The sequence below is a fragment of the Sapajus apella genome, unplaced genomic scaffold (assembly GCF_009761245.1).
Source record: "Sapajus apella isolate SASKATOON/1434 unplaced genomic scaffold, GSC_monkey_1.0 scaffold38, whole genome shotgun sequence".
NCBI classification, from domain to species: Eukaryota; Metazoa; Chordata; class Mammalia; order Primates; family Cebidae; genus Sapajus; species Sapajus apella.
In genome coordinates this window covers 8,371,817-8,386,000 of record NW_022436978.1, presented here as the reverse complement: position 1 = coordinate 8,386,000, position 14,184 = coordinate 8,371,817, and the positions used below count along the sequence as shown (strand labels likewise).

Genomic DNA, 14,184 nt, shown 5'->3' with positions numbered 1-14,184 from the left:
CCCACACTCTCAGGATGACCAATACTACCGCTAGTGCTCTTCCAAACCTCAACATTGCCTTTGTTTTTCTCTATTGATATTTAAACAGTGTTTAAGCTCAAAGGCAATTGAAAGATAATTAGAAAAATACATAAATGCTAGAATGGAATTACCTACCTCAGAGCCCAGTACTCTCTCTGGCCTTCCTTCCCTCTACTTCCCATTTCAATGAGTCCCAGAGATAGGAAACCACCATACTGGGTGCTCCGCACAGCTTTGCCAAATATAATTTTATTTTAGGAAAATGACTCAAATGCGTGCACACACAGGCATGTCACTTGAATTAAAATTAAGGGGTCTACTAGATACTGATGGACTCACTTTTCTAATACTTGTAAGTTTAAATTTTCAGTTTCTAGCCCAGCCTAGAAAGAACTTGGGATTCAGGATTAGAAGCCCTGAGTTCTAGGTCCAGCTCTGTCTATTGCTGGCCATGGTATTTTTTAAAGTTCATTTGAATTGTGTGGCCTCAGCCTTTTCATGGACACAGTAGAAACAGTAAGCATCTCTGCTCTGCTTGTTTGACATGTTGAAAAAGTTTATATACTGCAAAGCACATATGTAATAATTATTGTTACCTATACTATCATTTTTACTAACAGGCATATGCTGTAGTTCAATTAATATTGAAAAAATATGGATTTATACATATTTGGTTTGTTTTGTACCGGTAAGTAATACTTCTCCTTACTTGTGGGTACAAAAAAAAATAAACATAGAAAGAATGATAAGACCAAGTATTTGATAGCACAAAGGGTGACTGTGGTCAATAATAACTTAGTTGCATATTTTTAAATAACTTAAAAGGTATAATTGGATTGTTTGTAACTCAAAGAATAAAGGTTTGAGGGGACAGATACTCCATTCTCCATAATACGTTTATTTCACATTGCAGACCTGTGTCAAAACATCTCATGTACTCCATAAATATATACAGCTTACTATATACCCACAAAAATTAAAAATAAAAAAATAGGATTATAAAGAAAAAAAAAGCTTCTCCTAAGCTAATAAATTTAAGGCACTAGACAAACTGGGCAAAAACATATCATTAAAAATAACACATAGGAGGCGATGCTAACCAGTCTGCAGCACCACTGCTCTCACGGTCCCAGAGCAAGCTGCCTTGGCCTGGATAACCTCTGTTCCACAGAAGAGAACATGCCGTTTGTAATCCGCTTCACTCTGCGTTTTCCAGGGCACAGAGCTGTCCATCTTGGGTAACGGAGTTTTGGTGACTGGAATACTTTCTCCTACAGAAAACAAGCATCTCGTTTTGTGAGGTAGGATGCCTTCCCTCATTTAAATCATGCCTGCACCCACTCATCATACAACAGACATTTTTTTGGGAGCCTACCATGCGGCACAGACAACCCTAGGTATTCGGGATACAAGCATAAACATAGTTCTTATTTTTGAGAGGTCTGTAGTTTAGAGTAGGAGATGGATATATAAACAAATAAGTATAATACAGTATTATAAATACGATGGGTACTGTAAATCAAACATGGATGTCAAAACAGCTGGACATAACTATTTAGGGAACCACAATAGTGCAGTCCAGAATGTGGAGTGTGGAGAATAAAGGGCCATGAGAGCTATGTAGCAGCCAAAGCACGGAGAGTCCTGAGTGCCCACACGTATATCTAAAGGCACTGGTGACTGAAGGAGGATGCGGAGAGATTCAACCACTTTAATCATGAGAGTAATATTATATTTATGTATAGAGAGAACACTCTGGCCACAGCACAGGGAATGAATCAAAGTTGGGTGAGGCTGGAGGCTGGATATCCAATTGGGAAATAATCACAGGAATCCCAGTTGCAAGGGATAAGGTCTGAACTATGACAGCTGGCAGTGGGGATAGAAAGGAAGCACTGCATTCAGGAAACAGGAAGTGGGGCTGGGTGCAGTGGCTCACACCTTTAATCCCAGTGCTTTGGGAGGCAGAGGCAGGCAGATCGCTTGAGCCCAGGAGTTCAAGACCAGCCTGGACAACATGGCAAAACCCTGTCTGTTCTAAAAATACAGAACTAGCCAAGTGTGGTGGCATGTGCCTATCACCTTAGCTACTCTGGAGGCTGAAGCATGAGAATTACTTGAGCCTGGCAGGTGGAGGTTGCAGTGAGCAGAAATCACACCAGTGCACTGCAACCTGGACAACAGAGTGACACTCTGTCTCAGAAAAGGAAAAAAAGGAATTAAGAAGCTACAAAATTTGAGAGAATGTTTGTATTGGCAGGTCACAGAGATAGAGAAATTTACAATGCCTTTCTAGTTCCTGACTTCGGAGAATAAGCAGAGGGCAACATTTCCCTCAAAATAGGGATTATAGGAGGAGAGAAAGAATTGTCTTTTGGCCACTGTGAGTTGAAGCTGCCTTGAAGAATGACCATGTTGAGATGACTTGTTGGCAGTTTGAGATTTATTTGGATTTGGAGCTCAAATGAGAGGGCTGGACTAGAGATATTTAGCCAGAGCTCATCAGCTTCTAGATGATAATTAAAGCCACAGAAGCAGACGAGGTTACTTAGAGACCACGTATAGGGTGAGAAGAGGAAAGGACAAGGATGTACATGAGCAGCACCGACAATTCAGGAGATGGAGGAAAAGGAACAGCAGAAGAAACTGAATGGGTATATTCAATGGTAGAAGGATTTGGAGAGAGAGAATTATCTTAGAAAGTTATAGAGGAGAGAAGTTTTCAGAAAGAGAGCTGGTCAGAATAGTCAAATGCAACAGAGAGGACAATAAGTTGAGAAATCTAAAGAATCAGACCAGGTGCAGTGGCTCATGCCTGTAATCCCAGAATTTTGGGAGGCCCAGGAGGGTGGATCACTTGAGGTCACAAGTTCCAGACCAGCCTGGCCAACATGGTGAAACCCCGTCTCTACTAAAAATATAAAAATTAGCCAGGCATGGTGGCACATGCCTGTAATCCCAGCTACCTGGGAGGCTGAGATGAGAGGATCACTTGAACCTGGGAGACAAGAGTTTGCAGTGAACAGAGATCACACCACTGCACTCCAGTCTGGGCAACAGAGTGGGTGAGACTCTGTCTCAAAAAGAAAGAAATTTAAAGAATCCATTGGATTTGGCAACTGGGACTCTGGCAACTTTTGCCAGTGCAGTGGGAGGGGCCTATTGCAGAGGCTTGAAGTGCTAATACAAGATAATGAATGAAGTCATGAAATAACTGTGGTCTGTTCTGAGGAACAAGTTTCTAAAGTCTTCTTCTGGCATTTGCAGAGTGGTCAACATAAAGTCAGAATCGCATTACAGTACATTCAGGCTACTTTTGTTAGGAAAATGGTACTTGGCACTGCAAAGGTCCCAGCATTACAGGAATTTTATGAATGTATGGATTTTTGAGGGGAAAGAACATGACTTGACATGACCTGCCACACATTTATTCTTTGTAAGCTAACATGGAAAGAAGGTGTGTACACGTGCCTCCATTATATGCCTTTCTGGGGTGCTGAGAAAAATGGATTTCATTTGAACTTGAATGGGAACCACAATCTACCAATGAGAGTGCATTCACAGTCTCTGTGTGTTCACAGCCTCTCATTTCATCTCCAAGAACTACTTTATGATTCTTCTTTATCTTATAGCATTGTCGGCCAAACATCTCATCACTACGCGATGCAAGTGACAAATCAAGCTAGTGTAACCTTAAGCAAGTCACTTCTCTCTGGACCTCACTTGTCATACCTGTGATGTGAGATAGCCTCACAGGTCCCACCCAGATCCAGCATGCCACTTGAAAATGAACTACAGTTAGTCCAAAATACCCAGGGTATACTTTGGAAGTAGCAGATTTACCAAATGCTGCATCATGAATTTCTTAACACATTCAAGCCAGGCCAGGGAGAATTTGGATGACTCTCATGGGTTTCAGGATGTTGCTGATGCTTTTCAAACCCTCCAAGTTTATTTGAAGACATGTTTCATTTAAGATAAACAAACATAAAAGCAACAGACAATTCTGAAAGCTCTAATGATCTCTACAATCAAAGTAAATGAGAAGGCTGTAATAATCTTTTGTTCAAGAAAGAAATACTAAACATGCAAACACTTAACATTGTATCAAGCTTAATACATAGAAAGAGCTTTAATTTGAACCCTCAGATCTATCCACAGCAGGACTAAGTAAGACTTGTGGAAACAAGAAGGTCCCATAGCAGCTGATGCTTTGCAGCCAGCCATCGTCACTTAGGTAGAAGAGGAGCAGGGACCACAGTAGCGTGAAGTATGGCCAGCCCACAGAGGTTGTCAGCTGTGGGGATGGAACTGTACCTGTCAGCATGCCTTCATCCACCACACAGCTGCCATCAATCAGAACAGCATCACACGGCATTAGTACTTTGTTCCCTGTCAAAATTAACAAATCTCCAGGCACCAGGAAACGTGATTCCAGCTCTTGAACTCCAGCTGAAAGTGTAAAGAGACAGGGTTGAGTCAGGTTATTTTCCCACAAAAACATAATCCAACATCTATTTAACTTGGATATCAATGAAAAAGCAACCAACGCTTTTTTTTTTAAAGGGGAACATCCCTCAACCTTGATTCAAAATTTGAAAACAAAAAGAAAAAAAATTTAACAAATTAGAAAATAAAATAAAAACCTTTGTGTGGCAAAATAATAACTAAAAAAAAACACTAATGACAAATTCAGAAACAAATTTGAAACTTACATTACATATAAAAGGTTAATAGTCCCAGCTGAGCACAGTGGCATTGCATTACAGTATATTAAGTATATTACAGTGAATTGCATTAAGTATATTAAGGCTACTTTTGTTAGGAAAATGGTAATGATGCCTATAACTCCAGCACTTTTGGAGCCCAGCGTGGGAAGATCATGTGAACCTAGGAGTTTGAGACCAACCTGGACAACATAGCAGGAGGCTCATCTTCACCAAAAAATAAAAAAAATAACACCTGTATCCCCAGCTACTTGGGAGGCTGAGGGAAGATTGCTTAATTTTGTTGTTGTTGTTGAGATAAAGTCTTGCTCTGCCACCCAGGCTAGAGTGCAGTGGTGTGATCTCGGCTCACTGCAACATCTGCCTCCCAAGTTCAAGCCATTGTCCTGTCTCAGCCTCCCAAGTAGCTGGGATTACAGATGCCCACCTCTGCGCCTAGGTTATTTTTGTATTTTTAGTGGAGATGGGGTTTTACCATCTTGGCCAGGCTGGTCTCGAACTCCTGACCTCGTGATCCACCCACCTAAGCCTCCCAAAGTGCTGGGATTGCAGGTGTGATCCACTGTGCCTGGCCCAAAGATTGCTTAATTTTAGCTAAGGAGGTTGAGATTGTAGTGAGTCAAGGTCGTGCCACTGCACTCCAGCCTGGGTGACAGAGCAAGACCCTGCCTCAAAAACAAAACAAAACAAAAAAATCCTAATGCATATAGAGTTCCTTTTGAAAAAGAGATCTCCAGCAAATAACTGTATAGCAAAATTGCTAGATATTGTCACTTCACACACACACACACACACACACACACACACACACACACACAAGTGGTGTGTTAAGTGTCTACGAAGCTGTTCATTCTTACCCATGATAAGAAAAATGAAAGCTCTCCTCCCTTTCTGATTGCCTGCCTGCCTTTACTTCTTTTTGTCCTTATTCAGTCTTAAAGCCATTAGGGACTATGCAAGATAGGCATCCCTGCAGGGGGCTGGGTGGGGTGGGCTTGCAGGCTGCTCTGGGGTACTGAAGCCTAAGCAGGTCAGAAGGGTGTTTACATGGCCTGGTACAGGGTGTCAGAGCTTGAGCAGGGAGAGAAGGGCCTCCATGGTGGCAGTGGCCTGCTGTGGGATGTTGAGACCTGAGCAAGGTGAAAACGGTTTCTACGTAGGAGTGGGATGAGAGGCAGTGGGAGCATCAGCGGTGATAAAAGATTGGTTGTATCCAGCAGAAATGGTACAATCAGTACAGTAGCCTCCCTTGATCTGCAGTTTTTCACTTTCTGTGAAATGCAGTCAGAAAATATTAAGTGGACAATCCCAGAAATAAACAATGTATACTTTTTCAGCTGTGCACCATTCTGAGTGGAGTGATTGAATCTAGCACTGTCTGCTCCATCCCTCCTGGCACAGGAATCCATGCTGTGTACACTCCCTGTTTATCATTTTGTCAGTCACCTGGTTTTTACATTGCCTGATGCAGCATTCCTGTGCTTGTTGCAAGTTACTCTTATTTTATTTATTTTACTTGTATCCCAAAGCACAAGAATAGTAATGCTGGAAATTCATTATGCCAAAGAGAAACAGGAAAGTGCTTCCTTTAAGTGAAAAAGTGAACATTCTCTACTTAAAGAAAGAAAACAAAATTGTATGCTGAGGTTGCTAAGAACTACAGCAAGAACAAATCAACAATCTGTAAGATGTGAAGAAGGAAAAAGAAATTTGTGCTAGGCTTGCTGTCGCACCTCAAACTGCAAACGTTACAACCACAATGTGTAAGTGCTTAGTTAAAATGGTAAAGGCATTACATTTGTGGATCGGAGACATGAACAGAAATGTGTTCCAACTGACAGTGATCGGACTCAGTACTACCCGTGGTTTCAGGCATCTATATGGTGTTTGGAATACATCCCCTGCAGATAAGAGGGGATTACCTTAGATACACTGAAGTTAATCAGCCAGGTTTTTCACTGAAGAAAAGAAGTTACAAATAGATAAAAGAGACACAACTACAACAAGCCCGTTAGTAATAGATTCCAATTAAAAATATCAATGTACTAGATAGAAATAATATGGATGTAAATTTGTGTGATTATAAGAATATATACATATGTTTGCTAGTCTTCTTGTTTATACACCAACAATAATGAGCACATCCAGTGTCCAAATTTTGGTTTCTACATTCCCTTTCTCCTGATAAAAGGGGTTCCTTAGAGAAAGGACTGAGTACAGGTTAGGCCAAGAGAAGCATAATATAAGCTAGAACATCTTGTTGTGCCATTAAGTAGAGAAATGCTCACAGAATGATGGGGACATATTACAAAAATATCGAAGCCGACTTTAAAGGGCTCTCACTGCCTAAATTTGTAACAATTTGAACATCAAAGTAAATAATTATAAGAAAGAACTATAACCATCAAATAAAATAGGGATTTATGAGTTCATAATGACATAAGTAAATGAATAAATAAATTAAGAGAAGAAACAGATTTTCCTTGCAGCAAAATGACAATTAATTAATGTAGGAGGAGAGATAACATTAGAAAATCATCATTTGGCAACTATCAAAGTAATAATTAATTTAGCCAAGAAACATCAATGTATACTAAAACTAGTGAGTGAAAATTTGATGAAGATGATTTATTTATATCATCTCAAAGTGTCTCTCAACAAAATAACCATTAATTACAAAGAAGAAAAGAATAAATTTGCAATGAGGAAAACTGGCAGACATCATTTAATTAATTAAGTTAAAATCACCAGTAATAGAACAAATTGAAATTATGTATCACCTGAGAGGAAGCAGTGAAAACACAGCATCATATCTGTGATATTCCAGCCAAAAATGCATAACCTGAATTTAACCAAGAGGCAACATCAGACAAATTCAAACTGGAGTACATTCTTTAAAATAACCAGAGGCAGAAGAGTGAAAGTCACAGAATTCAACTAAAAGTGGAAGATTAAAGAGACATGGTAAACAAAAGCATTGTGTAATCCTATATCTCTTTTCTATTAGAACATTATTGAGACAATTGGCAAAACATGAACAAGGTCTGACCATTAGTTGGTAGAAATTTGTGAATATTAACTTCCTGATGATACTGCCCTTCAAGTAGGAAAATGTCTTTGTCTTTAAGAAATACACAGTAGACCCCATCTGTGCAAAAAATATAAAAATTAGCCAGGCATGGTGGTGCACACTGGAAGCTGAGACAGGAGGATGACATGAGCCCAGGAGGTCGAGGCTACAGTGAGCTATAATTGCATCATTGCACCCTGGGCAACAGAACAAGTCTGTATTGATAGGAAAGAGAAAGAAAGAAAAGAAGGAAGGAAAGAAGGAAGGAAAGAAGGAAGGAAGGAAGGAAGGAAGGAAGGAAGGAAGGAAGGAAGGAAGGAGGGAGGGAGGGAGGAATGGAGGGACGGAGGAAGGAAGGATAGAAAAGACAGAAAAGGAATACACACTAAAGGTTATTCAGGTCATGATCATGGAGCTACATGTCAGCAAGTTATTCTCAAATAGTTCTAGAAAAAAAGTTAAACTATTCTTGCAACTTTTTTGTAAGTTTTAAATTACTTTCTAAAAAAAGAGACATGTATTAGATAACATTGCTCACCTTATAATTAGAAAAATCTACAAATTTTCCAGCACATTCTATTGGCAAGATTGTGGGGAATCAGTCACTGACACATTTCTGGTGCAAATGCAAACTGGCATAATCTCTATGGAGAGAAATTTTGGCAATATTTTTCTAGCCAAAGTACATATGCACTTATTTCTTAATCTAGCAATTTTACTTATCAGAATCTGTATCAAAGATATACTGGCAAATATGAAAACACATATGTACCTGTGCAAAGCTTTTTATTACAGCACTATTTATAGTAGTAAAAAACCGAGAAAAATTTTTTCAATAGAGGATTGAGTGAATAAACGATGGGTCTCTCCACACAAGAGAGTACCATGCAGCGGAAATGATGAATGAAGAATATCTACATATACTAAATAGTCCTTGGGAAACACAGTTATATATGGAAACTATACACAGCAGGAAATATGGTTAAATATGCTTGACATACTTCTATTCATCTAAAAGAACAGCAGTATAAATATATATCCTATTTTGTATGTGTAATATACAGCTATGAATATTATATATAATCTTTTTATATTTTTAAATGTAAGAATAAATAAAAACCAAACAAAAGTGATGATTATAGAGAGAATGAAGACATAAGGCAGAAAGGGGAGGGATAGGAACCGGACTGCCTTGACTATCTTCTGTCTTATGGATTTGACTTTCAAACCATGTAGATATTTTCTATATCTATACAAAATAATACAAATATAAATTTGAAAAGCTAACAGTAAAATCTAAAGCAAAAGGAGCGAAATAAACCTATCAAGTTGTTGGCATAACCAATAGAAAACTATTTTGAGTGACTTTAAAACTAAATTTTTGAAAAATGTATAATTTGTACATTTCTAATAGGATGTCACAAATGGGAAAAAACAATTCTACAAATATCTAAAATTGTTTTTGGGAATTATATTAGTGCTGAGTGCATTGGTTTGTCACTCTGAGATTATTATATACAATGGGATAAAGCAAAAGAGTAATCTCTTCCTGTCATTAAAAATCAGAACTTTTGGTATAGAGAAAAGAGAAACACAAGTACAATGAATAATGTAAAGTAAAAAGCCCTTCGTTCTAAACTTGAATTGGAAATTATGAGGTCAGTGTGAGCATGAATTCTAAACTTGTATTGGAAGTTATGAGGTCAGTATGACCTCATAATGCATTTTATCTTAAAAAACTATTTCCTAAGTATGTTTTCTAAAAAGACCTAGAAACAGTGACTAACATCATTAAAATGACTACTTGTAACATTCTTACTGAGGTTTATAAGTACCGTAACTGGTACTGCTGCTTTACCTTACATTTTTATGTATGGAGATGGCTTCTTCCTTTAAACCTCATAAGCCAAACTCTGCTAGACTCAGACTTTTCTTCTGTAATTTTCTTACCTCTTGCAGCCTTCCTAGAATTAAAGAGTTAGGGCCTGACTCTGGATTAGGCTTTGTCTTACAGAAATGTGACTGCTTTGAGCTTCTGTTCAGACCATTACAACTTTCTCCATATCCGTAATAAGGCTGCTTCACTTTTTATCATTTGTGTGTTCACTTTTGGAGCAGTGCTTTCAATTTCCTTCAAACACTTGTCCTTTCCATTCACAACTTGGATAACTGGTACAAGAGTCCCAGCTTTCAGTGTATCTCGGCTTTCAACATGTCTTCCTCACTAAACTTAATCATTTCTAGCTTTATTTTAAAATCAGAAACATGTAACTCCTGCTTTTGCTAGAATACTTAGAAACCAGCATAAGGTTATTTATCAATCTAATGTTAATACTGTTGGGTCTCCGGGAGTGGGGAGGCCCGAGGAAAGAAAGAGAGTGACATGGGAATGGCCAGTTGGTGGACATCTGACACTGATTAAGTTTGCTATCTTACATGAGCATGGTTCATGGTGCCCCAAAACAATTATCATAGTGATATCAAATATCACTGATCACAGATCACCATAACAGATATAATCACAAAGGAAAAGTTTCATGTATTTCCAGTTACCAACATGTAACGCAGAGACATGAAGAAAGCAAATGCTTTTAGAAAAACGGCATGGCTAGACTTGCTCAATGCAGGATTGTTCAGTAATCTTCACTTGGTTAAAACAAATGTAGTATCTTTGAAGCACAATAAAGCAAGGGGCAATAAACGTGCTTGTATATGTATCACATGTATGTCTACACATGCACTTGATTCTACGGAGGAAATTTTAACATTGCCTGTATAACTATTTTTAAATTATGAGGTTTTAAAAGATGTGATAAAAGAATTAAAAAGACCCTATATTTCAGAGCTATATGTTGAAATATTTTCAAATAAAATATGATATCTGGGATAGTTCCAAAATAATCTAGGGTGGGGAGTTACTAGAACAGATTTTAAAAAAGATTCAATAAGTTGGTAATTATTTAATCTGGGTGACAGGTACATGAGGTTTTATTATAGTATTCTCTCTATTGTTGTATATGCTCAAAGCATTTTATCATAAAAAGTAAGGACAAAACAGTGTCCAGTGTATTTTTAAAAGGTAAAAATTCACTTCCAGCCAAGAGAAAATAAAAAGGACCAGAATTATCTTCCCACTGGAAGCAACCATATAAAAGATATAAAACAATGGTTTTTAGACACTGAACATAAAACAGCAAAAGAGATGGGAAACAAATAAAGGTGTTCTACATTTGCCAAGCTTACTCTCTTTAAAAAGTTTCCAAGCCACTGTGCAGAGAAGGGAAACCCAGACCAAGTCCAGATAACTCCTGAGTTCGGAACACAAAGATGAGTGTCTATGGAGATCTTGGCAGCTTGAGTTCGTAGAGCAGAGTGCTGGGGAGGTAACTGTCCAGGGGAGAGCCATGAAGATCTTTACAGGGTTTCTCCTTAGTGTGAAGCAAACTACTTTACAATAAGGAGAGAACATGACAAAAATAAAAAAAGAAAGAAAGAAAGAAAGAGAGAGAGAGAGAGAGAGAGAGAAAGAAAAGAAAAGAAAAGAAAAGAAAAGGAAAACTACAGTGTCCCTGATGAACACAGGTGCAAAAATCCTCAACAAAATATTAGCTAACTGAATCCAGCAGCATATCAAAAAGATAATCCACTATGATCAAGTGGGTTTCATACCAAGAATGCAGGGATGATTTAACACTCGCAAGTCAATAAAGGCGATACATAAAGAAAATTAAAAATAAAATCACATGATTATCTCAATAGATGCAGAAAAAGCATTTGACAAAATCAAGCATCCTTTTACGATTAAAACCCTCAGCAAAATTAGCATAGCAGGGACGTACCTTAAGGTAATGAAAGCCATCTATGACAAACCCACAGCCAACATTATACTGAATAGGGAAAAGTTGAAAGCATTTCGCCTGAGAACTGAAACAAAACAAGGATGCCTGCTTTCACCACTTCTATTCAACATAATACAGTATTGGAAGTTCTAGACAGAGCAATCAGACAAGAGAAAGAAATTAGGTGAATCTGAATCAGTAAAGAGGGAGTCAAACTGTTGCTGTTCACGAATGATATGATAGTATACCAAGGCAACACTAAAAATCATGTAAAAAGCTCCTAGAGCTGGTTAATGAATTCAGCAGGATACAAAATTAATGTACACATATTAATACAGCTCTGCTATACACCAACAGTGACCAAGCTGAGAATCAAGTCAAGAATGTAATCCCTTTTATAATAGCTGCAAAATACAATGAAATACATAGAAATACGCCTAAGCAAAGAGTGAAAGACCTTTATAAGGAAAACTACGAAACACTGCTGAAAGAAATCATAGATGATACAAACAAATGGAAATAGCTCTCATGCTCATGGAGGGGTAGAATCAATATTGTAAAAATGACCATACTGCCAAAATCATTCTATAAATTTCCATGAAAATACCACCATCATTCTTCACAGAACTAGAAAAAATAATCCTAAAATTCATATGGAACCAAAAAAGAGCCCGCAGAGCCAAAGCAAGACTAAGAAAAAAGAACAAATCTGGAGGCATCACATTATCCAATTTCAAACTATACTATAAGGCCAGTCACCAAAACGCCATGGTACTAGTATAAAAAATGGGCATATAGACCAATGGAACACAACAGAGAACTCAGAAATAAATCCAAATACTTACAGCCAACTGATCTTTGACAAAGCAAACAAAAACATCACGTGGGGAAAGGTCACGTTATTCAACAAACGGTGCTGGGATAATTGGCAAGCCACATGTAGGAGAATTAAAATGGATCCTCATCTCTCACCTTATACAAAAATCAACTCAAGATGGATCAAAGACTTAAATCTAAGACTTGAAACCATAAAAATTCTAGAAGATAACATTGGAATAATCCTTCTAGACAGTGGCTTAGCCAAAGACTTCATAACCAAGAACCCAAAAGCAAATGCCAAAAAAAAAAAAGATAAATAGATGGTACTTAATTAAATTAAAAAGCTTCTGCACAGCACAAAAACTAACAGCAGAATAAACAGAAAACCCATAGAGTAGGAAAAAATTCTTTGCAATCTATACTTTTGTTGAAGGACTAATATCCAGAATCTATGAGGAACTCAAACAAATCAGCAAGGAAAAAAACAATGTCATCAAAAATTGGGCTAAGAACATGAATAGACAATTCTTGAAAGAAGATATACCAAGGGTCAAGAGACATATGAAAAAGTGCTCAACATCACTAATGATCAGGGAAATGAAAATCAAAACCACAATGTGGTATCACCTTACTCCTGCAAGAATGGCCATAATCAAAAAATCAGAAAATAATAGATGTTCACAAGGAGGTGGTGAAAAGGCAATACTTTTATGCTGTTGGTGGGAATACTAGTAAAAACACTATGGAAAACAGTATGGAGATTCCTTGAATAATGAAAAGTATATTTACCATTTGATCCAGCAATCCCACTCGTGGGTATCTACCCAGAGGAAAAGAAGTCATTACATGAAAAAGACACTTAAACCTGCATGTCTATAGCAGCATAATTTGCAATTGCAAAAATATGGAAGCAGCCCAAATGCACATCAATCAATAAATGGATAAAGAAAATGTGGCACATATGTAACATGGAATACTATTCAGCCATAAAAAATGAAATAATGGCATTTGCAGCAACCTCGATGGAATTGGAGACTATTATTCTAAGTGAAATAACTCAGGAATGGAACACCAAACATTGTATGTTCTCACTCATAAGTGGGAACTAAACTCTGAGGACACAAAGGCCTAGGAATGATACAATGCACTTTGGGGATTCAGGGGAAAGGGTGGGAGGAGATTGAAGGATAAAAGACTACACACTGAGTATAGTGCACGCTGCTCAGGTGATGGGTACACCGAAATCTCAGAAATCACCACTAAAGAAATTATTCATATACCTAAATAAATAAATAAATACATGTTTAACCAGAAAAAAAATTATATTCCCTTAAAAATATTTTATTTCCTTTGTTTGATTATATCACTAGAATGTATTTTGAACTTCATATTCTACATGTGTACATTATAAACAAGCCTGAAATAGATGCCAAAAAGAGTTACTAATAGCCGGGCGCGGTGGCTCAAGCCTGTAATCCCAGCACTTTGGGAGGCCAAGGCGGGTGGATCACGAGGTCAAGAGATCGAGACCATCCTGGTCAACATGGTGAAACCCCGTCTCTACTAAAAATACAAAAAATTAGCTGGGCATGGTGGTGTGTGCCTGTAATCCCAGCTACTCAGGAGTCTGAGGCAGGAGAATTGCCTGAACCCAGGAGACAGAGGTTGCAGTGAGCCGAGATCGCGCCATTGCACTCCAGCCTGGGTA

The 14,184-nt window shown here is 38.0% G+C and overlaps 1 protein-coding gene across 3 annotated transcripts in view; it reads right to left on the bottom strand.

Annotated features, from left to right (window-relative positions):
• ATP13A4 (ATPase 13A4) overlaps window positions 1–14,184 on the bottom strand; it is a 175,571-nt gene that overhangs the window by 62,490 nt on the left and 98,897 nt on the right. For all 3 annotated transcript variants that reach the window (XM_032298227.1, XM_032298228.1, XM_032298229.1), the window contains 2 exons: window positions 4,339–4,473; window positions 1,122–1,292 (listed from right to left, as the gene is read on the bottom strand). In XM_032298227.1, coding sequence (XP_032154118.1) covers window positions 1,122–1,292; window positions 4,339–4,473 — 306 coding nt within the window. The remainder of the gene's footprint in view (window positions 1–1,121; window positions 1,293–4,338; window positions 4,474–14,184) is intronic.